This window comes from Salvelinus namaycush, chromosome 20, assembly GCF_016432855.1.
Source record: "Salvelinus namaycush isolate Seneca chromosome 20, SaNama_1.0, whole genome shotgun sequence".
In the NCBI taxonomy this organism is placed as follows: domain Eukaryota; kingdom Metazoa; phylum Chordata; class Actinopteri; order Salmoniformes; family Salmonidae; genus Salvelinus; species Salvelinus namaycush.
The window spans coordinates 51,301,854-51,329,756 of record NC_052326.1 but is presented as its reverse complement, the minus strand read 5'-3'; the positions used below and the strand labels follow the sequence as shown (position 1 = coordinate 51,329,756).

Below are 27,903 nucleotides of genomic sequence, written 5' to 3'. Positions count from 1 at the left end.
CATTTACATTAAAAAGATGACAAAATATTTGACAATGTATTAAATTTTAATAGACAGTACTCTTAATTCAAATATTTTACAATGTATTACATTTGCTTTTTATCTAGATACAGCACTCAAATTATTTTAGCTTCACACTCAATATATACAGTAATGATTTAACATCAGTGCATGGTTCATTTTGCCTGTAGTAAAAACAAACAGCAATCACAACATTAATTTGTAATTATTTCATTGTAAATCAAGATGGACCCTGTAAGATGAATATCACTCTTACAGTACATAACATTAGTCAAACACCTCTAAAGAGGATATACAGTGCAGGAACAGTGACAGCAAGCGCACCGTAAGCCAGAACAGTGTTGTACATGGTAGTCTGGCTTATTGAGGCCTCAAGTCTTCTCTCCGTCTGGTCAAGACCTTGCATGACGCTCTTAGTGTCGCAAACAAACATCTGGGAATCTTGCTGACTTATAACTACTGACGGCTTTTCTTCCCTATGATAAGTCTCAATCAAGTTTTGAACAGCCAGAAGTTCTGATTCCACCTTCCCAACACTCTGTTCAAGCTGACCTAGCTGTGGCTGGATGACTTCTATAAGACTCTGTGCTTTCTGACTATAGAGCAATATCTCTTTCAGAACTACCTCGGTGGCACCCAGAGAAGGCTGGGGTGGAACCACGATGGGTTCCGGAACCCGAACAGCCACTGGCTTCTTCACATCTGTCTCAGCTATCACCTGAGCTGCTCTATGGTGAAGAGTAACCCTCAGAGTGTCTATAAGGCCTCTCAGCTCCTGTTGTTGAGACTTATGCATACCGGCCTGGACTTTAATAGCCTCCTGTAGACTAACAGGTCCTTTCTGAGCCTCCAGTAGTAAGGTCTTCAGCTCCTGTAGGCGTACTCTGTTGATATAGGTTGACCCCATGACCCCTATCAAAGCTCCGAGCACTGAGCCTATCACAGACCAGTTCTTTGTGCGCTCCGCCCGAGTCCGCTCTTTTTCGTGGCTCTCACGCACACCAGCTGAGAATAAGGCAAACTTCTCTCGTTCTGCACCCTCTGCATTCTCGTAGGCTGTCCGCAGGCGACGCTCCTCCTACAAAATGGTGAGAATGTCTTATTTTCTTTATAAAAATGTATACAACAACTAAAGTCCCCAACGTGAGTCTCCTCAACTCAAACACAACAAACTGCTTTGCAGCTGACAACGTGCGTGTGCATCTGTGTGTGTGTATTTTCATGGGATTGGGCAATGTGACAGCAGAAAGATACATTCATATTCAACAATGGATTGTACATCTAAATAGGTCTCGACAGTATTACCTGCAGCAGCTTGTGCTCCAGTGTGGCCAGCTCCAGGTAGTGGGCCTCCTCTCGTGAGACCCGATCCAGTCGATCTCTCACCTCCTTCAGCCTGACCTGTAGGGCCTCCAGGCTGCCATGGGCCTCACGCACCATGCCTCTGGCCACCATGAAGGCCCTCTCTGCCTAAATATACAGATGATTAGAAATTTAGGGAAAGTATATGATCTGACCGGAAAAAACCTTTGATGCCTTAGTTATAGGCTATGGGTCTTGAGCTGTTCAGATTACAAGTTTAGGAAACTGTGTGAGGACTAGAGACAGGAGTTTCCCTGACCACTTGACCTGAGCAGGAAGAACTCTGGGCACTAGTTATAGGTCCCCAGACAACACCTATAGACAGGCCCCAGAGTTTTTCCCCTTGTAAGGTCATGTGGTCAGGAGAAACTAAACCTCAAGTGATGAAATAGCGAGATACATTTAGAGAAACATATCACAACCTTTAGTTTCCTGACTTGCCTTCCATACGGAACGGACTTACCTCTGTGACTTGAGACTGAGCATTTCTGACTTCATTCAGGCCGACAAACTCCTCGTACCTCTCCCACCAGTAGTTAACTGTGTTTGAGGCAGTGCTCACAGACTTCTGTCCCCACTGCTTCCCCAAGTCAGTCAAATTCTGTATTGTAGCCACGGCACGCTCTTGAATAGGAACAACAGGTTTGTCTGCTCCGTCATCTTTTGGAGATGGTGGCGGTTGTTGTGTGCTGTAGGCCCTGCTGAAAGACACTGTCCCTCTAACCGTGCCAGTGATGTGGAAACGGTAGAGACATGATGTTCCATGGCACCATGGTATGAGCTGTCTACCTCTGTACCTCATTGAGAAACCAGTGGGTTATATTCACTATGATGCTAAAGCACAAGACATTGGAGCTGCCACCTGTGTACAAATATATAAAATAAGAATAAACAAGACAGTAAACAAGACAAAACCTGATGTTTGAGGTATCAATGAATGTTTATCAATGTTTTATAATGTTTCGACGTAGCTATCAAAAATGATTGAATAACTCTAGTTAGTACAGTCTAGTTCGCTAGCGTTAGATCTTCCAAAACGCCACTATCTTAGTTACTGTAATCCCCCTGGCATTTCCTGTATCACCCCTGCTTCAGATATGCTGGGCTATCTGGAGGATAATATCTACATTTCTGCAACACTGCAAAAGCTCGGTTGACCTCTACAATGCTGGTGTTAATGGATTCATTGAAAATCTATGGCCATTTTGGATGTCATCCATGATGCAGTGGTTTAGACGCCCAATGAATTACCATAGACAGCGGCCTAGCTAGCGTAGCTACCTAGCTAGCTAGCAGCTGACAGTTTTCAAACTTGCTTTAGGCAACCCAGGGCTAAATACACATCATGTTCTAGTCCTTGCTATTGATCTCTGATTTGTTTTTATGTACCTAATAAGAATAATCACGTACCGGTTGTCTTCAAGTATTAAGCAAATTATCAGCTGGCTACAAAACGTACATAGTAATTTTATCATAAAATGTTTATGATCAGGCACATCACAAATATTCTGCATCCGGTTTAGAGTGGAAGTAAGGTCCTAACAGCGCGGATTAGAAACAAAGATTGTCTAATATATTGCCAAGATAGTCAAGTGACCGCTCTAACAATGAAAATACGCGTTCTCAAATATGTAAACAAAGATTATGGATATACTGACAAGATACACGTCTCTGCCCTAACAGTGGTAGTCGTTGTCCACAAAACGTCTGTCTAGCTCCCGCCTATCCTTTCTTTGGATTAGTGGAAACATCTCATTTTTGTCATATTTTTTAAAATATTTGATGAGGGTTGTTGACGTCAACAGCCTGTATTCGATGAAGAGAGACACTATATTATTATTTAACTAGGCAAGTCAGTTAATAACAAATTCTAATTTACAATGACAGCCTACACCAGCCAAACCCAGGATAATTATGCGCCGCCCTATGGGAGTCCCAATCACAGCCGGTTGTGATACAGCTTGGAATCGAACCAGGGTGTCTGTAGCACTGAGCTGCAGTGCCTTAGACTGCTGCGCCACTCGGGAGCCCTATTTTATGAATATGCATAGCAATCTCGAGACAACTCCAATATAAAGTGTTTTTTCTCAAAGTTTCCGGAATGTTAAGTGTCCTACTTATATCAGTACAGTCATTACAACTTAAGCATTATGAAACTTCTATTCGATCAAATAAATCTCACATAGCAAATAAGCCATTCATTTTTTCGTTGACCAAATTCGTCACTCTCTCATCGACCTCCGTTTGAAAACCCCATGCTTGGTGAGCGAAACAAACGAAAATAGCCACCTGCTGGAGGGAGACATATTTTCCACCGAGTTGGGCCTCTTCCTCTTCCTCTCTGATGTAAAGCATGCAGGAAGAGACCAGATCTGGTGGGACCATTCTAGTCAATGAGAGAGTAAACAAGCATGCGAACAACAGGCCAAAGAGATAGATAGAGCTAGGACTCATCCTTGTATCTGTGCCATTATAGTGTCTATGACAGCATGGGCAGCGTCATTGAGGATATCTCCATTTTAAAGCAGTCCATTTTATTTTTCTTCATTGGCAGATTGCTCCCAACTCAGGAATCCCCACCCAGTTAACTCCTTTAAAATGGTGGAAGCCCTCATTGGCAATGTCCACACTATAACAGGTTATATCCATGATGAGTGGCGCAGCGGTCTAAGACACTGCATCTCAGTGCAAGAGATGTCACTACAGTCCCTGTTTCGAATCCAGGCTGTATCACATCTGGCTGTGATTGGGAGTTCCATAGGGGGGCACACAATTGGCTGGGGTCATTGTAAATAAGAATTTGTTATTAACTGACTTGCCTAGTTAAATAAAACATTTAAAAAATGTTCTCTATAGTAACAGTCATAGTGCTGAAATAAAGAGTGTGTTGGTAAATTCAAACTGGAGTGCCAGAGTGTGCTCTGGGCTTCATAAATTCAGAGCATTGTCAGTTTGTAAATTCAGAGCGCTTCGCTCTCGGAGCGTCCAGAGTGCACACTGGACGCTCTGGCCAGGTCGCAGTTGTAAATGAGAACTTGTTCTCAACTAGCCTACCTGGTTAAATAAAGGTGAAATTAAATAAATAAAAGGGTTGATGCAACACAGCTACTCCTTCAAGACTGTTGGAAAAGCATTCCAGGTGAAGCTGGTTGAGAGAATGCCAAGAGTGTCACGTCATCAAGGCAAAGGGTAGCTACTTTGAAGAATATCAAATATAAAAATATATTTAGATTTGTTTAACACTTGTTTAGTTACATGATTCCATATGTGTTACTTCATAGTTTTGATGTCTTCACTATTATTCTACAATGTAGAAAATAGTAAAAACAAAGAAAACTCTGGAATGAGTAGGTATGATCAAACCTTTGACTGGTACTGTATATTGTTTTATCGTTGTTTGTGTGGATTTTTGTTCATGATATTTTCCCGATAGTGGAATTACTTTTCTTTAGTGAAGTTTTTCACCCCCGTCCAGTTGGTGGCGATAAAACACATTTTACGTGTAGTTCATCAATAAACCAGAAGAAGAAGAAGCTTATTTTCCTGGACAGATTTTTGGCGGAGTAGAATTTCTCGCTTAGCCTCTTCCTCTCTGTTAGAAAGCAACTGCGAACACGCTAGCTCAGTTGTTTTATTTAGATTTTATTGAAACACTCGCAAATATGTCCGGAAGAGAAGGTGAGATTCACATTTACATATTTGACATACACCTCGATATTTATTTGAAGGTGAAAAGTAATAATGATGCTATTATATAGAAAGTTGGTTAGCTACGACTGTCCAGTCTAGCTCGCTAGCAACCCATGCAACTTAATGTATGTATCTAGCTAGCTGGAATAGCTGGCAAGCCTTGCTACTAATTTACGGTAGAAAGCTGATTTTTTAAAATTATTCTTTTTACTGTGAATGCCTTTGTATGTACCATATATGCCCATACATTGCTGATTGCTCAAACCATCTTACTAACTGTTCCTAGGTAATACATATATCAAAGTTATTCTAGATGGTTAGCTGTGTAATGTGTGAAACTGTCCCGCATGTCATGATCAGTTTAGCTAGCTAGCTTCCTACCTTCTGAAGGCTTCTTCTGTGTGTGACGCGCTTATGCGGTATTCGTTCATTCACGATATATTGATTGAATGGGATATGTTCTTGTCTTATAGGTGGTAAAAAGAAGCCCTTAAAATCTGCCAAAAAAGCGACTAAGGAGATGGATGATGTGAGTTTGTAATTGTTTGCACGATGTTATATGTAGCCTGTATCATGTAATATAAACTTCTGAGGGAACACTCAGTCTTTTTCTAAATGTTGGAGTTAAAATGTAGTTTAGTGTATTTCCATTGTAATCCTGATCACATTTGCTTTATGTCAAATCCAGGATGAAATGGCCTTCAAACAGAAGCAGAAAGAAGACCAGAAAGCCTTGGATGCATTGAAGACGAAAGCAGCAGGAAAGGGACCATTAAGTAACAATCATTTATTTGTTTTTGTTGACGATCAGAATCTAATCAGGATTCCTATGTTTTTCTGATTTACTGAACAGCCCAAAGTAATCAAAAGGTGGACTTTCAATTTGACCCAAATCTACCCAACAACCCATTGACTCCACAAATGCAGAGTATTATTTTCCCTTGCCAATGTTTGTAACTGTTTTATACTGCAGCAGATAACGCCCATTAGCCCAAAGAAAAAGCATTGCAAGTCAACACTGAGCTGAGGAGAATAGGTCTAGTGATTCTGATGTCACTAGGTGGCAGTGTTGTCTTTCTGGGTTTTCTTGCCTTGTCATTCAATGTACTCTGCTTGCCACAGCTGTTTTAGTAGTCCCTCTGTCTACTTGAGTTTTTCTAGAGAAAGTTAAGCATATTTTTCATGGTTTTCTCATTCTCTTGATTTTCCTTTTCAGCTGGTGGAGGAATCAAGAAGTCTGGAAAGAAGTGATTATACATTTGAAAACCATGTACTCATTTGTTGCTGAATCGCAGCCCCCTGTCAAATCCAACCCCTGCTACCCCCCGCCCTTTATTTTGTCCCATTTGGGTCCATTGTAGAAAGAGGAAAAACATGTAATGACCTTTTTTGAACGTGTTCTTGTCAAGAAAGTTCTGAAATAAACTATTGTAACTACTGCAGTATTTTCACTCAATCTATATTGAGATTCTGTCAAGAAACACCAGTGTTAGATCAGTAGCTACACTAGACATACATACAGTACTAGTATTGTGGTAAGTTCAATGTAACTTTTCCCAAGCTTGACCATCTGCATCTTCAGCACCAGTTTCTCTAAATTCAGCTTCTCTGGTTGGAGAAGGCTTCTTCTCCAGCTCCATCACCTCTTCACTCACTTCCTCTGTCCATGTACAGGGTTCTATTTCCCAGTCCGCAAACCTGAAAATGAGTGAATCTTATCTACACTTTTTTTGGTGCATTTTTCTACATAGTTTTTTGTGTGTGTGGAGTGATATTTGTGAAGATGTTGCTGTTTTGTTCTGCGTTTAATACCTCGTTTTGACAATTTTCTTTAAGAGGAAAGTTTGGGAGATTCAGAATAAAGATCAATGATGCTGCTTACTCTGTTCTGTTGGTGTTGATCTTTTCAGCTCTACCTCCACAGGGTAATGGTCGCTCACCTTCAGGGCCTAATAAAGCATAGTAGTTAGATGTTGACACATGAGCCAGAGGGCTCAACTTTGACATGTACTGTATTTCTAGGACAGGTTGTCACAATGTAGGCTACTAACATTTCATCTAGTGCATTTGGAAAGTATTCAGAGCCATTGATTTTTTTCCCCCCACATTTTGTTACGTTAACCTTATCACGTTTTTCCTCTAACCCATAATGATGAAGCAAAAACAGATTTTTAGACTTTTTTTTTATTTTATTTTTTTTTTTATACGTGTGTTACAAATAAAACATACCTTATTTACATAAGTATTCAGACCCTTTATGAGACTTGAAATTGAGCTCAGGTGCATCCTCTTTCCATTGATTATCCTAGACGTTTCTACAACTTGATTTTCCACCTGTGGTAAATTCAATTGATTGGACATGATTTGGAAAGGTACACAGCTGTCTATATAAGGTCCCACATTTGATAGTGCATGTCAGAGCAAAAACCAAGCTATTAGGTTGAAGGAATTGTCCGTAGAGCGCCGATACAGAATTGTTTAGAGGCACAGATCTGGGGAAGGATACCAAAACATTTCTGCAGCATTGAAGGTCCCCAAGAACACAGTGGCCTCCATCATTCTTAAAAGGAAGAAGTTTGGAACCACTAAGACTTTTCCAAGAGCTGGCAGCCCCGCCAAACTGAGCAATTGGTGGAGAAGGGCCTTGGTCAGGGAGGTGACCAAGAACCAAATGGTCACTCTGATAGAGCTCTAGAGTTCCTCTGTGAAGATGGGACAACCTTCCTGAAGGACAACAATCTCTGCAGCAGTCCACCAATCAGGCCTTTATGGTAAGAGTGGCCAGACGGAAGCCACTCCTCAGTAAAAGGCACATGACAGCCCGCTTGGAGTTTGCCAAAAGGCACCTAAAGAACTCTCAGACCATGAGAAAAAATATTCTCTGGTCGGATGAAACCAAGATTGAACTCTTTGTCCTGAATAGGAAGCGTCACGTCTGGCCGAAACCTGGCACCATCCCCACTGTGATGCATGGTGGTGGCAGCATCATGCTGTGGGGATTATTTTCAGTGGCAGGGACTGGGAGATTAGTCAAGATTGAGGGATAGATGAACGGAGCAAAGTACAGAGAGAACCTTAATGAAAACCTGCTCCAGTGCGCTTAGGACCTCAGACTGGAGAAAAGGTTCACCTTCCAACAGGACAACGACCCTAAGCACACAGCCAAGACCACACAGGAGTGGCTTTTGGACAAGTCTGAATGTATATGAGTGGCCCAGCCAGAGCCCGGACTTGAACCCAATCTTATATCTCCGGAGAGACCTGAAAATAGCTATGCAGAGATGCTTCCCATCCAAACTGACAGGACTTCAGAGGATCTGCAGAGAAGAATGGGAGAAACTCTCCAAATACAGGTGTGCCAAGCTTGCGTCATACCCAAGAAGACTTGAGGCTGTAATCGCTGCCAAAGGTGCTTCAACATAGTACTGAGTAAAGGGTATGAATACTTATGTAAATATGATATTTCATTTATTATTTTTTTCAATACATTTGCAAAAAATTCTAAAAACCTGTTTTTGCTTTGTCATTATGAGGTATGGTGTGTGGATTGATGAAGGGGGGGGAAAACAATTTAATAAATTGTAGAATGAGGCTCTATCTTAACAAAATGTGGAAAAAGTCAAGGGGTCTGAATGCTTCCCGAATGCACTGTAGTTGTAATATTGTAATCAAACCATCTACCAGGATGAACTTGTTTATATAAATGTCATTGAAATTGCAATGCATCAGTGATTTTGGATCCACATGTTTAACAAACTGCATCCTTTTCCCGCCACTACCACATAGTCTTTGAACCCGAATGTATCGATTTCTGGGACCAATGATGCCCTGATGCAGAGGTGGCACCACAGGTCCCAGAGTGATGGGGCAAATTGTTTTCCCTGGGGCCCGGAGCTTTTCCTCATCTGGTAACCTAAGCAGGTATACATCAGGACCCTATAGGGTCTGACTGTGATTAGTTAGTTGTAAAAAGGTTTTTATATGGGCAATTAGACCAGATAAAAATGTTTTGCAGACACCCTTATCCAGAGCAATTTTGGTGAAGTGCCTTGCTCAAGGGCACATCAACAGATTTTTCACCTAGTCAGCTCGGGGATTCAAACCAGTTACCTTATGGTTACTGGCCCAACACTCTTAATCACTAGGCTACCTTCCACTTAGCTGTATGGATATTTTCAAAACAGGTCACATGGTTTTAAAGAAATTCTGGAAAATGCATGGCCCTAGGGAGAATGAAAACTTTGTCAAACAGCAGCAACCTTGTACTTGTTCATATGAATTATATTAAACCTAGACTAACAGGGGGTTTCCTTTACATAGACACACAGACAACCATTGCAATTGGATAATAGAACTCACTGGGATGAGCTTGCTTTATGCAGGTCTGCATTGTGTAGGCCTATGCAACTGTACGTACAAAGTAACACAGTCAAATTACTGTATGTAATCAGTATTGTGTTTGATTCATTTCAGTTCATCATTTTGGATTGAACAGGTCAAGGTAGTCTCAACAGCCAGCCCAAGTTTACATTTACTTTAGGCTATATTCAATCACATTTTCTCCTAACACAAGTAAATGGGCTACATAACATTACCACTTAATTTACCCTGGCCAGAGGAATAGCCGCAGGAAGTAGTTTGGGAGTGGTGGTGCTACGGTTTTTGATGGGGGGAGGGGGATGCTGCGTTGGAGATGTCGATGTTGGGTCCTCTAATACAGGACTGGTAAAGGCCCAGTGCACTACTTTGGTGAAAACATTTAAACAACATTTATTTGAGTGTTTACCAGCATTTTGTAACTAGTCTGATAATTATCTGTACAAAACCGTTAATCTGATAATATACTTGTGGAATATAAAATACTTGCTTGATATATGTTTTCCAGTTTCTTGAAATACTTTGCAATTGATTTCAAAACTGACATGGTCAATTCATTCCTTTTTAGTAGACACTCTTATCCAGAGCAATTTACAGTAGTGAGGGCATTCATTTTCATACAGGTCCCCTGTGGGAATTTAACCCACAATTTAAAGTCCCCTGCTCTACCAACTGAGCCACATCACATCAGCACAAACCACTTGATGTGTCAATGTATTCAATACTGTATTGTGCATTGTTTATTGTCATGGTGATAGAAAGTCTACAGGTACAAACCTAGATGACCAGCCTATATACAATACAGTAATGTACAAAAGTAAAGTAATTTTACAAGGGGTTTGAAATGATGGCAAATTAATACTGCACAAAAAGTGGTTGTTTTTACATTTTATTTGATCAAGAAAAATATTTAATTTGATATGGATGTTTTGTGTCTTTGCCCATAACTTTGCACCTTTTGATGTAAATGTTTGAGGACAGGGTTTTGTTCTTTCTGGATTCCGTTGGAATGACATCACAGAGAAAGAGACAGGGTTTTGTTCTTTCTAGATTCCGTTGGAATGACATCACAGAGAAAGGGACAGGGTTTTGTTCTTTCTAGATTCCGTTAGAATGACATCACAGAGAAAGGGACAGGGTTTTGTTCTTTCTGGATTCCGTTGGAATGACATCACAGAGAAAGGGACAGGGTTTTGTTCTTTCTGGATTCCGTTGGAATGACATCACAAAGAAAGAGACAGGGTTTTGTTCTTTCTGGATTCCGTTGGAATGACATCACAGAGAAAGAGACAGGGTTTTGTTCTTTCTGGATTCCGTTGGAATGACATCACAGAGAAAGAGACAGGGTTTTGTTCTTTCTGGATTCCGTTGGAATGACATCACAGAGAAAGAGACAGGGTTTTGTTCTTTCTGGATTCCGTTGGAATGACATCACAGAGAAAGGGACAGGGTTTTGTTTATTCTGGATTCCGTTGGAATGACATCACAAAGAAAGAAACAGGGTTTTGTTCTTTCTGGATTCCGTTGGAATGACATCACAGAGAAAGAGACAGGGTTTTGTTCTTTCTGGATTCCGTTGGAATGACATCACAGAGAAAGGGACAGGGTTTTGTTCTTTGTGGATTCCGTTGGAATGACATCACAGAGAAAGAGACAGGGTTTTGTTCTTTCTGGATTCCGTTGGAATGACATCACAGAGAAAGAGACAGGGTTTTGTTCTTTCTAGATTCCGTTAGAATGACATCACAGAGAAAGGGACAGGGTTTTGTTCTTTCTGGATTCCGTTGGAATGACATCACAGAGAAAGGGACAGGGTTTTGTTCTTTCTGGATTCCGTTGGAATGACATCACAAAGAAAGAGACAGGGTTTTGTTCTTTCTGGATTCCGTTGGAATGACATCACAGAGAAAGAGACAGGGTTTTGTTCTTTCTGGATTCCGTTGGAATGACATCACAGAGAAAGAGACAGGGTTTTGTTCTTTCTGGATTCCGTTGGAATGACATCACAGAGAAAGAGACAGGGTTTTGTTCTTTCTGGATTCCGTTGGAATGACATCACAGAGAAAGGGACAGGGTTTTGTTTATTCTGGATTCCGTTGGAATGACATCACAAAGAAAGAAACAGGGTTTTGTTCTTTCTGGATTCCGTTGGAATGACATCACAGAGAAAGAGACAGGGTTTTGTTCTTTCTGGATTCCGTTGGAATGACATCACAGAGAAAGGGACAGGGTTTTGTTCTTTCTGGATTCCGTTGGAATGACATCACAGAGAAAGAGACAGGGTTTTGTTCTTTCTGGATTCCGTTGGAATGACATCACAGAGAAAGAGACAGGGTTTTGTTCTTTCTAGATTCCGTTGGAATGACATCACAGAGAAAGAGACAGGGTTTTGTTCTTTCTGGATTCCGTTGGAATGACATCACAGAGAAAGGGACAGGGTTTTGTTCTTTATGGATTCCGTTGGAATGACATCACAGAGAAAGGGACAGGGTTTTGTTCTTTCTGGATTCCGTTGGAATGACATCACAGAGAAAGAGACAGGGTTTTGTTCTTTCTGGATTCCGTTGGAATGACATCACAGAGAAAGAGACAGGGTTTTGTTCTTTCTGGATTCCGTTGGAATGACATCACAGAGAAAGGGACAGGGTTTTGTTCTTTCTGGATTCCGTTGGAATGACATCACAGAGAAAGAGACAGGGTTTTGTTCTTTCTGGATTCCGTTGGAATGACATCACAGAGAAAGAGACAGGGTTTTGTTCTTTCTGGATTCCGTTGGAATGACATCACAGAGAAAGGGACAGGGTTTTGTTCTTTCTGGATTCCGTTGGAATGACATCACAGAGAAAGAGACAGGGTTTTGTTCTTTCTGGATTCCGTTGGAATGACATCACAGAGAAAGAGACAGGGTTTTGTTCTTTCTGGATTCCGTTGGAATGACATCACAGAGAAAGAGACAGGGTTTTGTTCTTTCTGGATTCCGTTGGAATGACATCACAGAGAAAGGGACAGGGTTTTGTTCTTTCTGGATTCCGTTGGAATGACATCACAGAGAAAGGGACAGGGTTTTGTTCTTTCTGGATTCCGTTGGAATGACATCACAGAGAAAGGGACAGGGCAACATCTCTTAGAATTCCAACTATTGATCCTGCAAGATTATGTTCTTAATTATACAACTACCTTTCTTGCCAAAGCAGATATGTTGGGAAAAAAATTCTGCCACATTACAGACGTCTATATCGGTTTTTATTAATAATTGGTTTTAGTTAAACATTTTCAAGGGTGCTCCGTACCCCTACTTCCCACAGCTAGGGCAAGAGGGGACAGTGGCATTGGCTGTAGGCTGCAGGCTGTGTTTGTTAGCAGTAGCCTAGTTGAGCAGACTGAAAAATCGTCGCATTTTCTTCGCCTACAGTTTAGGTGTAGGCTGCTGCAACATTTCTGTGAAGAGTTCCCTACTTGTGTCTGTCGGGAGTGATATGTTATCACGTTTGTTAAATAAATGCCGGAGGAAAGTGGAGCGGCGCACAATTTGCTAGATTACATGTTTGTGCCGGGCCTGCACAATTTGTGATTTCTGTGAATCTGATTTGCCAAGACACATAACAGAACCTGCACCTCTTCGAAATAAAGGACAGGTCGGCCTACATTGTGCGCGAGATGACAAATCGAGTCTCTCGAGTCATACAGCTCAAGACCAAGTTGAGTCACGAGTCATTGACGCTCAAATCGAAGTCGAGTGTCAAGTGTTTTTTATTTTTGCCAAGTCATATCTCAAGTACAACATTTTGCGACTAGAGTAGTACTCCAGTCCAAGTAACGTGACTCGAGTCCACATCTTTGTTATTTGCTAAATAAAATTGCATTTGAATGGATCTTAATTATAGCGCTCCGGTTTCCCCTTACCAGTGTTGAGACATTTTAAAGCAGAGAATGTAAGGCTCCCTGGCGAACAGACGAGAGCTGATTTCCAGAGTGTATTGTTGCTTCTTATTGGCCCTGTAATGACAGACCTGTAATGAGTGATACTTATCATGTAGGGCCAGAAGTTTTCCCCAGTTGTATATTTTATAGCGTCACATGAGGGAAATCACTTGACTGATTTATTTAATTCCTCCAGGAACTTTTTCACTGAAGTACCTCTCGCATCCACCACCTCCAGAATCACTATGATGTCATAGCGAGACACAATCTGATAGGACGAAAGGAGAAAAAGTACATTAGTATATCTGTGTATATGTGGGATAACATCCTTGTTTTGAGGATAGTTTGCCAAATGTTTCTCTGAGGGAATAACACTGAACAAACATGTAAACCCAACATGTAAAGTGTTGGTCCCATGTTTCATGAGCTGAAATAAAAGATACCATTAATTAATGTTCTATACACATTAAAAGCGTATTTCTCTCAAATTTTGTGCACAAATTTGTTTACATCCCTGTTAGTGAGCATTTCTCCTTTCCTAAGATAATCCATCCACCTGACAGGTGTGGCACATCAAGAAGCTGATTAAACAGCATGATCATTACACAGGTGCACCTTGTGCTGTGGACAATAAATGGTCACTCTAAAATGTGCAGATTGTCACACAACACGATGCCACAGATGTCTGAAGTTTTGAGGGAGCGTACAATTGGCATGCTGTCTGCAGGAATGTACACCAGAGCTGTTTTTTCTCTACCATAAGCCGCCTCCAACGTCATGGCAATTTGAATGCACAGAGATATCGTGACGAGATCCTGAGGCCCATTGTCGTGCCATTCATCCGCCGCCATCACCTCATGGTTCAGCATGATAATGCACGGCCCCATGTCACAAGGATCTGTACACAATTCCTGGAAGCTGAAAATGTCCCACTTCCTCCATGGCCTGCATATTCACCAGACATGTCACCCATTGAGCATGTTTGGGATGCTCTGCATCGACGTGTACGACAGCGTTCAAATTCCCGCCAATATATAGCAACCTTGCACTGCCATTGAAGAGGGGTGAGACAACATTCCAGTGGCCACAATCAGCAGCCTGAACAACTCTATGTGAAGGATATGTGTCGCGCTGCATGAGGCAAATGGTGGTCACACCAGATACTGACTGGTTTTCTGATCCGCTCCCTACCTTTTTTTTAAGGTATCTGTGACCAACAGATGCATATCTGTATTCCTAGTCATGTAAAATCCATAGATTAGGGCCTGAGGCATTTATTTCAATTGCCTGATTTCCTTATATGAACTGTAACTCAGTAAAATTGTTGAAATTGTTGCATGTTGCGTTTTTATTTTTGTTCAGCGTATAAGATCAGGAATACAAACAATCATATAACTGTACCTTCTCAAGGATAGCAACAGTCTGTAAAACTATCATGAACTACTAGTTGATCGAACAACCAAGGATTCCAGAGGAAAGAAGATCTCATCATGGTGTGAAAAAACATGACCATTACAGCGCAAAACACATTAATCTAATTTGGACCTTGTCATATCAACGGTCTCTCACGGTTGGGTGGAGGTGAAACCAGTTGATCAAGGTAGGATGGAGCTGGATAAACTGGAGCTGAGGAGTTCAAATTCCAACATCACAGCTCCACAGTCTGTGGTTGCAACTCTAATACAGTAATACAACTGTGAGCCAGCAGTTGTACCATTATTTAAATGTATCCTTTATTTAACCAGGAAGTGTTGTTAGATGAGAATGTATTGTTGAGGGAGACCTGGCCAAAGCAGCATTTCCGTACAGTACTTTCAACAAAGTCTTCAGAGCTATAGGCTTAGTCACTCCAGATGTGTAATTCCTCACCAGATGTGTAATTCCTAGTTGTGAGGAATTCCACCAAGCAGCACATATAAAAAAATACATGAAGTCACTTTAGTCCTACGGACTAGGAGTAGGTTACTGTAGGTTACTGTAGGTTACTGTAGCAACAGCGTGTGACTGATTCTAACTTCTCTTTGTTGTGCAATAAACAGTGTTTCTTCTCACAGAACAGTAGTTCTGGATGACTGGCTGGAACAGAATTATGAATTCAATGTCATGTAGGTAGCATGCAAAAACAATCCAGCATATTTCAGGCAAATTAAACCACTAGAGTTGTAAAAGGATGTAACATGATCTCTGTTGACAAGCTCCAACATGCTCAGACATTACCTGGGGTATATTGTGTGGGAAGGGGCTTACAGGAATGTTCTATCTGGTTTCTTTCACTGACAAACTTGCAAAAACAAATGATATATTTTACCATCAGTTCAAATACTTCCAAATCCTACTAGCACGATAATAACAGAAGGCTTAGAACAGTGTTCTTAACTCCAGTCCTCCAGTACCCCAACAGTGGTTCCCAACTCCAGTCCTCCAGTACCCCCAACAGTGGTTCCCAACTCCAGTCCTCCAGTACCCCAACAGTGGTTCCCAACTCCAGTCCTCCAGTACCCCCAACAGTGGTTCCCAACTCCAGTCCTCCAGTACCCCCAACAGTGTTTCCCAACTCCAGTCCTCCAGTACCCCAATAGTGGTTCCCAACTCCAGTCCTCCAGTACCCCAACAGTGGTTCCCAACTCCAGTCCTCCAGTACCCCAACAGTGGTTCCCAACTCCAGTCCTCCAGTACCCCCAACAATGTGCATTTGTATTGTAGCCCTGGACAAGATCACCTGATTCAACTTGTCAACTAATCATCAAGTTCTCAATGAATTAAATCAGCTATGTTTGTCCTGGACTACAACAAAAAGGTGTGCTGTTGGGGCTACTGGAAGACAGGAGTTGGTAAACACTGGTTTAGAGAAAATTATCTCCATAGAGTTGGCTATGTTTCCAACATGTCACCATTCCCTAGCCCTTTATTGCAAAGCAAAACAATAGTCAAGAAAAACATAGCATTTAAAATCGTTTGTGATGGAGTCTGCATACAAATGAAGGAATACCTGATATATGTAAATTCCAATTCGACTTCAATTACCTGAAGGGATGATTTACGATGCTGTGGTGCAGTACAACATGTGGTATCTTGTTTATCAATGAACAACTGTAACTTTCTGGAGCTTGGCCTTCTCATAGAGATCACCCAATTGGCTGAAACTTGTGTGTAAGCCAAGCCCCTGGTTGGTTGGGAGGCCCTATAGACTGGCCCCAGCTGAACCAGTCAGTACAGGATAACCATAGCATCAACACAACAGTCTTCTTTTTTTTTTTTTTTTTTTTTTTTTTTTTTTTGGGGTGGATCAGCTTAATATTGCGGAAAGAATGTTGCTTCCAATGTAATTGTCTGCATCATTTCCAATCCCCCATATTTTTTGGGGTAAATATATATATCCATACACGCATGCATACATATATACATATATACATACACATACCTATATAGACATACATACTTTTTTAAAGAATATACCTTTATTATTATTCCCCGCAACCCTACCACCGCTCCCCCAATTGGAGTAAACTAATAAACACTTCTGCTTTTACCTTCAATTTATACATCTTATACCTATTTTACAGACAGACTACTTTATAATAGTTCTCTCTTGTTTGTTCTTAGTCCTTCCTCTATTTCTGTTGTCCATCCAATTTTATTTCCACTTGTAACTGTGCTATTTCACAAAAGCTCCGCACCTATACAAATTTCACAGATCCCGTATGCCCTACATTGTTTATCTTGTTATTAGTCCCACCCTTCAGTTCCACTCAACCCTTCCCATCTATCTTCCAACATCATCCATTTCGGATTTTTATTTGCCATATATTTTTCAACTGTGCTGTGATGCTTCACAAAAGATTTGAACCTTCCTATTCTCATAGCTTCTACAGATTGTAAATTAAAAATAAACATTTTTGCTAAAATAATTATTATATTATTGATTGATTGACTATGGCTTTTCAAATCCCCCAGTATTGCTATCTGTAGCGTTAGTTCTAGGCAAATGTTGCAATTCTTCAGCCATTCCTGGACCTGTGACCAAAAACGAGCTACATATGGACAATACCAAAATAAATGATCTAATGACTCTGCCTCCTCACAACAGAATCTGCAGAGCTGGGAAGATTGTATACCCCATATATATAACATTCTATTAGTTGCAAGAATTTTGTACAGTAATTTAAATTGAAAAATTCGAAGTTTTGAATCCGGCGTTGTTTTGCGTATCAATTCATAAACCATGTGCCATGGAATGGGTACATCGAAAATCTCTTCCCAACTATTTTGCAATTTATATGGCACAGCTGTCAGTTTTTTGGTCCTTAAATGAAATTGGTATATGTTTTTATTTATCACACTTTTCTTTAACCATTTATGTTCTTTAATACAGGGCCGACATACAAGTTCCTTACTTTTTTCCCCTTCTACTTGCCTCTTCCATTTTTGTGGTAATGCTGCAATTAATTGGTTGTAATTTTGGGTAGAGCAGACATTTCCATATGTCTGTGTTAGCTGCATGTGTGACATAACTCCACCAGTCCTATTTATGATATCATTCACAAAAATTATACCTTTTTTAAACATTTCTTCGATAAATACAGTTTTTTTATCAATTACTATATTTGAATTTAACCACAATATTTGTTGTACTATTTGTTCCGTCCTTTCAGGTGGATTAAACTGAAATTGCAACCAACTTTCTAAGGCTTGTTTAAAAAATAAGGATATTTTGGAGATTATTTCCTTTTCAAACAACCGAAAGTGAGCAGGTGTAATCTGAATAAAGGGAAAAAGGCCCTTCTTGAACATAGGATGAGACATTCGTACCAATTTACTAGAGAACCAGTTTGGATTTAAGTATAACTTTTGTATGACTGATGCCTTTAGTGAGAGGTCTAATGCTTTAATATTTAATAATTTCTGCCCTCCGAATTCATATTCGTTATATAAATAGGCCCTTTTAATTTTATCTGGCTTGCCGTTCCAAATAAAATGGAATATTTTTTGTTCATATAATTTAAAAAGCAGGTCACTAGGTGTAGGCAAAACCATAAGCAAATAGGTAAACTGTGATATGACTAAAGAGTTAATCAGGGTGATTTTTCCACAAATAGACAAGTATTTTCCTTTCCATGGTAGCAAGATCTTATCTATTTTTGCTAACTTTCTATAAAAATTTATTGGAGTGAGATCATTTCTTTCTTTTGGGATTTTTATACCGAGTATGTCCACATCTCCGTCAGACCATTTAATTGGTAAACTACATGGCAATATAAAATGTGTATTTTTTAGTGATCCAATACGTAATATGGTACATTTATCATAATTTGGTTTTAATCCAGAGAGGATAGCAAAGGTATCTAGATCCTCTATGAGGCCGTGGAGAGACTCTAGTTGTGGTTTTAAAAGAAAACATGAATCATCAGCGTACAATGACACCTTAGTTTTTAAGCCACGGATTTCTAATCCATTAATATTAATGTTTGATCTAATTTTAACAGCTAACATTTCGATGGCAATAATAAATAGATATGCCGATAGTGGACAACCTTGTTTTACTCCTCTAGATAGTTTAAAACTTTCTGAGATGTAGCCATTATTTACTATTTTACACCTAGGGTTACTATACATAATTTTAACCCATTTTATAAGAGATTCCCCAAAATTGAAATATTCTAGGCATTTATATATAAACTCCAGTCGTACTTTATCAAAAGCCTTTTCAAAATCAGCTATGAAAACCAGACCTGGTGTCCCCGATATTTCATAGTGTTCTATTGTTTCCAGTACTTGCCTTATATTATCTCCAATGTATCGTCCATGTAAAAAACCTGTCTGATTAGGATGAATAATATCTGACAAAACTTTTTTTATTCTATGCGCCAAGCATTTTGCTAGGATTTTTGCATCACAACACTGAAGTGTAAGAGGTCTCCAATTTTTTAATTGGACTGGATCTTTATATATACCACTTGGGTCCTGTTTCAGTAATAACGATATCAGACCTTCTTGTTGCGTGTCTGATAATCTACCATTTATATAGGAGTGGTTAAAACAAGCTAATAATGGTCCTTTGAGTATATCAAAAAAAGTTTTGTATACTTCCACTGGTATGCCATCCAGCCCTGGAGTTTTCCCATCCTTAAAGGCCCCAATTGCATCAAGCAGTTCCTCCTCTGTAATTTGGCCTTCACATGAGTCTTTCTGTACAGATGTTAATTTTACATTATTAATAGGAAAAAAATCCATACAATTAGTTTCAGTTAGTGGAGATGGAGGAGCCTGAAACGAAAACATATTCTTAAAGTACTTTACTTCCTCTTTCAAAATATCATTTGGTGAATCATGCGTGACTCCATCATTTGTAACAAGTTTTAATACATTTTTTTTGGTAGCATTTCTATATTGAAGATTGAAAAAGAATTTGGTGCATTTTTCCCCATATTCCATCCAGTTCGCTTTATTTTTATAATATATTACACTGGATCTTTCTTGAATAAGTTCCTCCATTTCTTTTTGTTTTTCCTCTAACTTATTCTGTGCCTCTATGGTACCGTTTTTATTGCTATCTAACTGTACTGTTAGTCCTTCAATTTCCTTTGTTAATATGGACTCTTTTGATCTAAATTCCCTTTGTTTTATAGATGAGTACTGAATTGCATGGCCTCTAAAGGCACACTTAAAAGTGTCCCATACAATAAGGGGATCTGCTGTACCTATGTTATGTCTGAAAAAGTCAGTTATAAAATCTTCTGTCCTAGTTCTAAACAATTTATCATCTAGTAGACTTTGATTAAATTTCCAATATCCTCGCCCACGTGGAAATTCTGTAAGAGAAATATATATGCCAATTATGTGATGATCCGACCGCATTCTGTCCCCTATCAACACTTTTTTAACTTTTGGTGCCAGAGAGAATGGTATAAGAAAGTAGTCAAGACGACTAGCTTGATTCAGCCTCCGCCATGTATATCTCACTAAATCAGGGTATTTAAGTCTCCATATATCCACTAATTCCAATATATCCATGACATTCATGATTTCCTTAAGTGCCTGAGGGTGATAGTTTGTAGTGTGATTTCCTTTCCGGTCTATAGAGGTATTTAAGACCGTATTAAAATCTCCCACTATAATAATAGAGTCTAGTGTTGCTTGTAGAGTTGATAAATTCTTATATATATTTTCAAAGAAGCTTGGATCATCATTATTCGGACCGTATAGGTTAACAAGCCATATTTGTTTATTGTCCAATAACATATTTAAAATAATCCATCTACCTTGAGGATCTGTTTGGACAATTTGCACATTTGGATCAAAATTATTGTTAATTAAAACCATCACCCCTTTTGAATTTCTTTGCCCATGGGAGAAATATATTTTGCCCCCCCAGTTCTTTTTCCACAAAACTTCATCTAAAACTGTTGAATGGGTTTCCTGTAAACAATAGATATTATAATCCTTCTCTTTTAGCCAGGTAAATACTGATCGTCTTTTCTTATTATCTGCTAAGCCATTACAATTGTAACTGGCTATACTTATTTCACCACTTACCATAATGAGACACACCTTTCATTCTTTTAATCAGAATATATTTTTGTAAACGTACTATTAAAAAGTAACATAATGATTGAGTGTCTATATAGTTGTACCATGATATTTGCATTTCTACTAAGTAAACCTCCAATTGGTCCCTACTATTCCACCCGCTAAAAGGCCTCATCTCGAGATGGCTTGTCATCCCAATGCCCGGTAGACCACCCTCGACCCCCTGTATCCCATAGCCCTGAACTGACTGGGATCCATTCTTTGAAAAGAGCATACAGTGCCATTTACCGAATTGAAGAAGATCAATTACCATATGCATTTCCATTGCCCTCACCTCGATTTGTATTATATATATCTGTGGATCATCCTCTATTGTCCCTAACATCTTTTACTTCTTCCTTCGCAACAGTTGTGGGATACACACATACACCCACACACACTCAGCCCTTACCCCCACACAACCATAAGCTCACTTTCTCAACAATTGCACCATCCCAGAGCCCAACTCAAGATGGGTCATGATTTACAAATGCACTTGCAGTTGCAGCTGCATGAGAAGGCCTGCAAGACCGCACAAAAAATTAGCAAAAATTGAGAGATTTATTTACCATTGTCATATCCTAGATAATGGAGGTCAAATGTACACCTTATTCCTGAAACACCCACAATACGGCCACCCGTCATGACCATGTCCCCACGCATCTCCATGCAGTCCGACTTTGATTTTGTGCCGCCAGGGCCACAATAATATACCCCCTCTCTGAATGTCCGAGTGTGACCCCCTCCCCATGGGTTACTGCAGCTAGTGTTGCCAGCACTGCCACTGCCTGGGTGGGGGCACCCCACCGGAATCCCCACCGGCTAGGTACAAGGTCGTCAAGGTTCTCATTAGCAGCTTTGAGAATTTCCTTGTATATTATGCTCTCCCTTTATGGGGCTTTGGCTTTGCAGGACCAACCCTGCCAAGCAGGCTCAGAATCTTGAGGGGGCAGTGCTGCTCTTGGTCTCTGACCTCATTTTAGCTGCATACAGACCGCTTACAGCGGGCACATAAAACAGTTAGGGACTTCTCCTTAGTATCTGGGTCATTCAGGTGGGTGTCTAGGGTATAGTGCCATGGACCGTACCATTAAAATAGGATAATAAATAATTAGATATAATTTATAAAAAAATAAATAAAAAATGTAGTTCTCCATGATAGGACAATAAATAAATAAGACGTATAATTCATTATAAAGGTATATCCATCATCTGAACAACATTGAAAGCCCTCTCATACCCGGCTCACAGCAATACATTGGCTCTGGGATATGCAACCATTTCATTACTCACTCACTCAACTTTCCAAACATAACAAATAAAATAAAAAATAAACACAAACCATACCATCCACACATACTGTGCCTTCTGTTTACTTAGTTTTTATCTTCACTATGTTGAATTAGTGCTTGTGTGTTCAATTAGTTATATGTGAAGATTTATAGAAAAGCTATATTTTTTATTGTATTGTTACAATCAGTAACCGGGCTTGAATTGTGTTTATTTCCCTCGTCTATGAGAACTTTGTAATTTTTAAAATAACCATGGAGTAGTCTTTGTGTCTCTGAACAACTGGTTATCAATATATAGTTTATCAACGACGAGAGCTACTCGTTTCGCTTTTAATCTATTTTCTTTGAAAATTGGATACAGAACTTTGCGCCGTTCTGCTATTTCCTTCGGAAACTGATCATTCATGCCAATTTTGGTCCCAGCAAGTCTTTTACCCAGGCTTTTAACCATTATTTTATCTTTAAATGAAGCAAATTTGGCAACGATTGGGCGTTCGTACCTCTGCCCTCTCTGTCCGAAGCGGTGAACGCGTTCAAGTTGGATTTTGTCGATAACTTCGCGTGGAATCTGAAGCGCTGTAAGGAGGAACTCTCTAACTATAGATTCAGGAACTTCTCCTTCTTTTTCTTGGATACCTGTAAGTACCAAATTCTCTCTCATGGATCTAGTTTGTATGTCTAGTAAGGTTTCCTTCAGAACGGTGTTCTCCTTTTAAATTCCATTCATTTCGGTTTCAATCTTATTGACTGTCCCTTTTAGCGCGTGTGTTTGCTTCTCCAATGTCGCAGCTTTTTCATCACTCATCTCTAGGCTTGCCTTCAACTCTTTTATATCCTTACTAACTAATTCAAGTATACCCAGTTTGTCATTTATTGATTTTAACAGATCGGTTTCGACCTTTACCATTCCCGGTGGTGAGAATATTAAGTCATCAGTGTCTGTAGAAGAGTCACGTTTTCGTTTTGTAATCGGTTCCCCTGTCTTACTCTCCGTCATGTTTGGTTGTTGCCTGTTTTCGTAATATTTGTCGATAAATGTCTCTAGTTTTAGGATTTGTTTTGTGTTATTGTCCAGATTGAAGGTTGTCACTCACCAGATTAAGTAGTGCTAATATTTTAGTCTAATTTAGCAGATATTTCGAATATTATGTTTTATCTTGAGGTGCTCTACATAAATCCCTTCAGTCCGCCATTACCCTTACGTTACCTTTACGTCATCTGGAACAGTCTTCTTTGCACACCACAACATTCCTGCCCATATGCTTATCTCCGAGATCCCCCACAACAACATCTGGAAGCCTTCTCTTGGAAGATATACACGTTTTATAAACCGGGTAGCTCGAGCCCTGGATGCTGATAGGCTGAGACAATATACCACAGGTATTACACAAAAATACTTGTTTACTGTTCTATTTACGTTAGTAACCTGTTTATAATAGCAATAAGGCAACTCAGGGGTTTGTGGTATATCATATCAAATTAAAAATCTAATTGTATTTGTCACATGCTTCGTAGACAACAGGTGTAGACTAACAGTGAAATGCTTACTTACGGGTCCATTTCCAACAATGCAGAGTTAAAGATGAGATATGAAATAGAAATAGTGACACAATGAATAAAGATTAAAAATAACAAGTAGAAATAACATGGCTATATATAGGGAGTAGAAAATAACATGGCTATATATAGGGAGTAGAAAATAACATGGCTATATATAGGGAGTAGAAATAACATGGCTATATATAGGGAGTAGAAAATAACATGGCTATATATAGGGAGTAGAAAATAACATGGCTATATATAGGGAGTAGAAAATAACATGGCTATATATAGGGAGTAGAAAATAACATGGCTATATATAGGGAGTAGAAAATAACATGGCTATATATAGGGAGTAGAAATAACATGGCTATATATAGGGAGTAGAAAATAACATGGCTATATATAGGGAGTAGAAAATAACATGGCTATATATAGGGAGTAGAAATAACATGGCTATATATAGGGAGTAGAAAATAACATGGCTATATATAGGGAGTAGAAATAACATGGCTATATATAGGGAGTACCAGTATCAAGTCGATGTGCAAGAGTACGAGGTAATTGACGTAGATACAGTACTAGTCAAAAGTTTGGACACACCTACTCATAGAAATTCGACCATGAATGCTTGATTCACGCAGTCCCGTCTGAACAGTTGATGTTGAGATGTGTCTGTTACTTGAAACCTGTGGAGCATTTATTTGGGCTGCAACTTCTGCGGTGCCGTTAACTCTAATGAACTTATCTTCTGCAGCAGAGGTAACTCTGGGTCTTCCTATCCTGTGGCGGTCCTCATGAGAGACAGTTTTATCATAGAGCTTGATGGTTATTGCGACTGCACTTGAAGAAACGTTCAAAGTTCTTGAATTTTTCCGGAGTGACTGACCTTCATGTGTTAAAGTAATGACGGTCTGTCGTTTCTCTTTGCTTATTTGAGCTGTTCTTGCCGTAATATGGACTTGGCCTTTTACCAAATAGGGCTATTTTCTGTATACCAATCCTATCTTGTCACAAGACAACTGATTGGCTCAAACACATTAAGAAGGAAAGAAATTCCACATATTAACAAGGCTCACCTGTTAATTGAAATGCATTCCAGGTGACTACCCCATGAAGCTGGTTGAGAGAATGCCAAGGTTGTGTCATCAAGGAAAAGGGTGGCTACATTGAAGAATCTCAAATACAAAATATATTTTGATTTGTTTAACACTTTTTTGGTTACTACATGATTCCATATGTGTTATTTCATAGTTGTGATGTCTTCACTATTATTCTACAATGTAGAAAATAGTAAAAGTAAAGAAAAACCCTGGAATGAGTAGGTGTGTCCAAACTTTTGACTGGTACTGTATTTAGCATGGTTTATCAATGTCTAGATTTTTCCCTTTTTTTCAGCTGGTGTGTCACGTTCCTGACCTGTTGTCTGTTATTTTTGTATGTGTTTAGTTGGTCAGGGCGTGAGTTGGGGTGGGAATTCTATGTTTTGTGTTTCTATGTTTAGGCCATTGGTAATTAGCCTTATATGGTTCTCAATCAGAGACAGGTGTTTGACGTTTCCTCTGATTGGGAACCATATAAAGGTAGGGTGTTCACACTGTTTGTTTGTGGGTGGTTGTCTTCCGTGTCTGTATTGTATGTTCGTACCACACGGGACTGTAGCGTTTTGTTTGTAGTCTATACCTGTTTGTGCGTTCTTCGTGTTATATGTAAGTTCTCTATTTCAGGTCTGTCTTAGTTCGTTTTGTTATTTTGTAATTATTCCAAGTGTTGTTTCCTGTTCGTCTTCGTGGTTTAATAAATTCATTATGTTCTCAAAACCCGCTGCATTTTGGTCTGATCCCTACTCCTCCTCTTCGGACAAAGAGGAGGAAAACAAGCGTTACAGAACCACCCACCAACGAAGGATCAAGCAGCGGGTTAACGGACAGCAGCAGGTGTACAAGGAGGAATGGACATGGGAGGAAATCCTAGACGGAGAAGGACCCTGGGCAGAACCAGAGGAGTGTCGCCGCCCCAAAGCGGAGCTGGAGGCAGCGAAAGCGGAGAGGCGGCGATATGAGGAGGCAGCACGGAAACAAGGCTGGAAGCCCGCAAGTCAAACCCAAAAATTTCTTGGGGGGGGGCTCTCGGTGAATATAGTTGGGTCAGTCAGGAGACTTGAGCCAACTCCTCCTGCTTTACATAAGGAGCCGGTGAGGGCGGATTTGGAGGTGAGTGACGCAGAGACAGTAAAGGAGTTAATGGAGAAATTGAAGGAGAAAGATATGAGGGATGTACTGGTTTGGTGCATGAGGCACGGCATCCGTCCGAATGAACGTATTGGTGAGTTAATGTCACTGGGAACAGCTCTCCATACTCGTCCTGAGGTGCGTGCTAGCCGTCTGGTTAAGACAGTGCCTACACCACGCACCAAGCCTCCTGTGCGTCTCCAGAGTCCTGTGCGTCCTGTTACTGCTCCCCGCACTAGCCCTGAGATACGTGTTCCCAGCCCAATACCACCAGTGCTGGCACCACGCACCAAGCCTCCTGTGCGTCTTCAGAGCCCTGGTTCCCCTCCATGCACTCTCCCTGTGGTGCGTGTCTCCAGCCTAGTACCACCAGTGCTGGCACCACGCACCAAGCCTCATGTGCGTCTCCAGAGCCCTGTACGCACTGTTCCTTCTCCCCGTACTCGCCATGATGTGCGTGCCCTCAGCCCGGTACCACCAGTGCCGGTATCAGGCACCAGGCCTATAGTACGCCTTGAGAGTCCAGTGTGCCCTGTTGTTGTTCCCCGTACTAGCCTGAAGGTGCGTGTCCTTAGCCCGGTGCCTCCAGTTCCGGCACCACGCACCAGGCCTACAGTGCGTCTCAGCCGGCCAGAGTCTGCCGTCTGCCCAACGGCGCCTGAACTGCCCGTCTGCCCAACGGCGCCTGAACTGCCCGTCTGCCCAACGGCGCCTGAACTGCCCGTCTGCCCAACGGTGCCTGAACTGCCCGTCTGCCCAACGCCGCCTGACCTGTTCGTCTGCAAAGCGCCGCATGAACTGCCCGTCTGTACTGAGCCTTCAAAGCCGCCCGTCTGTACTGAGCCTGCAAAGCCGCCCGTCTGCCATGAGCCTTCAGAGCCGTCCGCCAGACAGGAGCCGCTAGAGCCTTCCGCCAGACAGGAGCCGCTAGAGCCTTCCGCCAGACAGGAGCCGCTAGAGCCTTCCGCCAGACAGGAGCAGCCAAAGCCTTCCGCCAGACAGGATCAGCCAGAGCCTTCCGCCAGACAGGATCAGCCAGAGCCTTCCGCCAGACAGGATCAGCCAGAGCCTTCCGCCAGACAGGATCAGCCAGATCAGTCAACCAGCCATGAGCAGCCAGATCCGTTAGCCAGCCATGAGCAGCAAGAGCCCGCCGGCCAGGATCCGCCAGAGCCCGCCGGCCAGGATCCGCCAGAGCCCGCCGGCCAGGATCCGCCAGAGCCCGCCGGCCAGGATCCGCCAGAGTCGCCAGACAGTCATGAGCTGCCCTCCAGTCATGAGCTGCCCTCCAGTCATGAGCTGCCCTCCAGTCATGAGCTGCCCTCCAGTCATGAGCTGCCTTCCAGTCATGAGCTGCCCTCCAGTCATGAGCTGCCCTCCAGTCATGAGCTGCCCTCCAGTCATGAGCTGCCCTCCAGTCATGAGCTGCCCTCCAGTCATGAGCTGCTCTACAGTCATGAGCTGCCCTACAGTCATGAGCTGCCCTACAGTCATGAGCTGCCCTACAGTCATGAGCTGCCACTCAGTCCGGAGCTGCCCTACAGTCCGGAGCTGCCACCCAGCCCGGAGCTGCCAGTAGTCCGGAGCTGCCCCTCTGTCCTGAGCTGCCTCTCTGTCCTGAGCTACCTCTCTGTCCTGAGCTATCTCTCTGTCCTGAGCTACCTCTCTGTCCTGAGCTACCTCTATGTCCTGAGTTATCTAGGGGGGACCGGTGTGAAGGTTCCTAGACCAGGGTTGGGGGCGAGGATCGCCACTCGGAGGACGCTAAGGAGGGGGACAAAGACAATGGTGGAGTGGTGTCCTCGTCCTGCGCCGGAGCCGCCACCGCGGACAGATGCCCACCCATACCCTCCCCTTGAGTTTTAGGGGTGCGCCCGGAGTTCGCACCTTGAGGGGGGGGTTCT

The 27,903-nt window shown here is 41.4% G+C and overlaps 2 protein-coding genes across 3 annotated transcripts; one reads left to right on the top strand and one right to left on the bottom strand.

Moving 5' to 3' along the window:
- Positions 1-38: 38 nt before the first annotated feature.
- Positions 39-2,889, bottom strand: ccdc51 (coiled-coil domain containing 51). Of its 2 annotated transcripts, none has more exons than XM_039015287.1 (4): positions 2,794-2,889; positions 1,847-2,245; positions 1,327-1,491; positions 39-1,099 (listed from the first exon to the last, which is right to left on the bottom strand). In XM_039015287.1, exons 2-4 carry the CDS (start codon positions 2,183-2,185, stop codon positions 293-295), a joined length of 1,311 nt encoding a protein of 436 aa, XP_038871215.1. In that variant the 5' UTR covers positions 2,186-2,245; positions 2,794-2,889; the 3' UTR covers positions 39-292. The 2 variants fall into 2 exon arrangements, with proteins under 2 accessions (XP_038871215.1, XP_038871216.1); XM_039015288.1 differs by having other exon boundaries at positions 2,773-2,875.
- A 2,051-nt stretch (positions 2,890-4,940) lies between these two features.
- Positions 4,941-6,954, top strand: tma7 (translation machinery associated 7 homolog). The gene is made up of 4 exons (XM_039015286.1): positions 4,941-5,061; positions 5,547-5,602; positions 5,762-5,849; positions 6,290-6,954. Exons 1-4 carry the CDS (start codon positions 5,046-5,048, stop codon positions 6,322-6,324), a joined length of 195 nt encoding a protein of 64 aa, XP_038871214.1. The 5' UTR covers positions 4,941-5,045; the 3' UTR covers positions 6,325-6,954.
- The last annotated feature ends 20,949 nt before the right edge of the window (positions 6,955-27,903 follow it).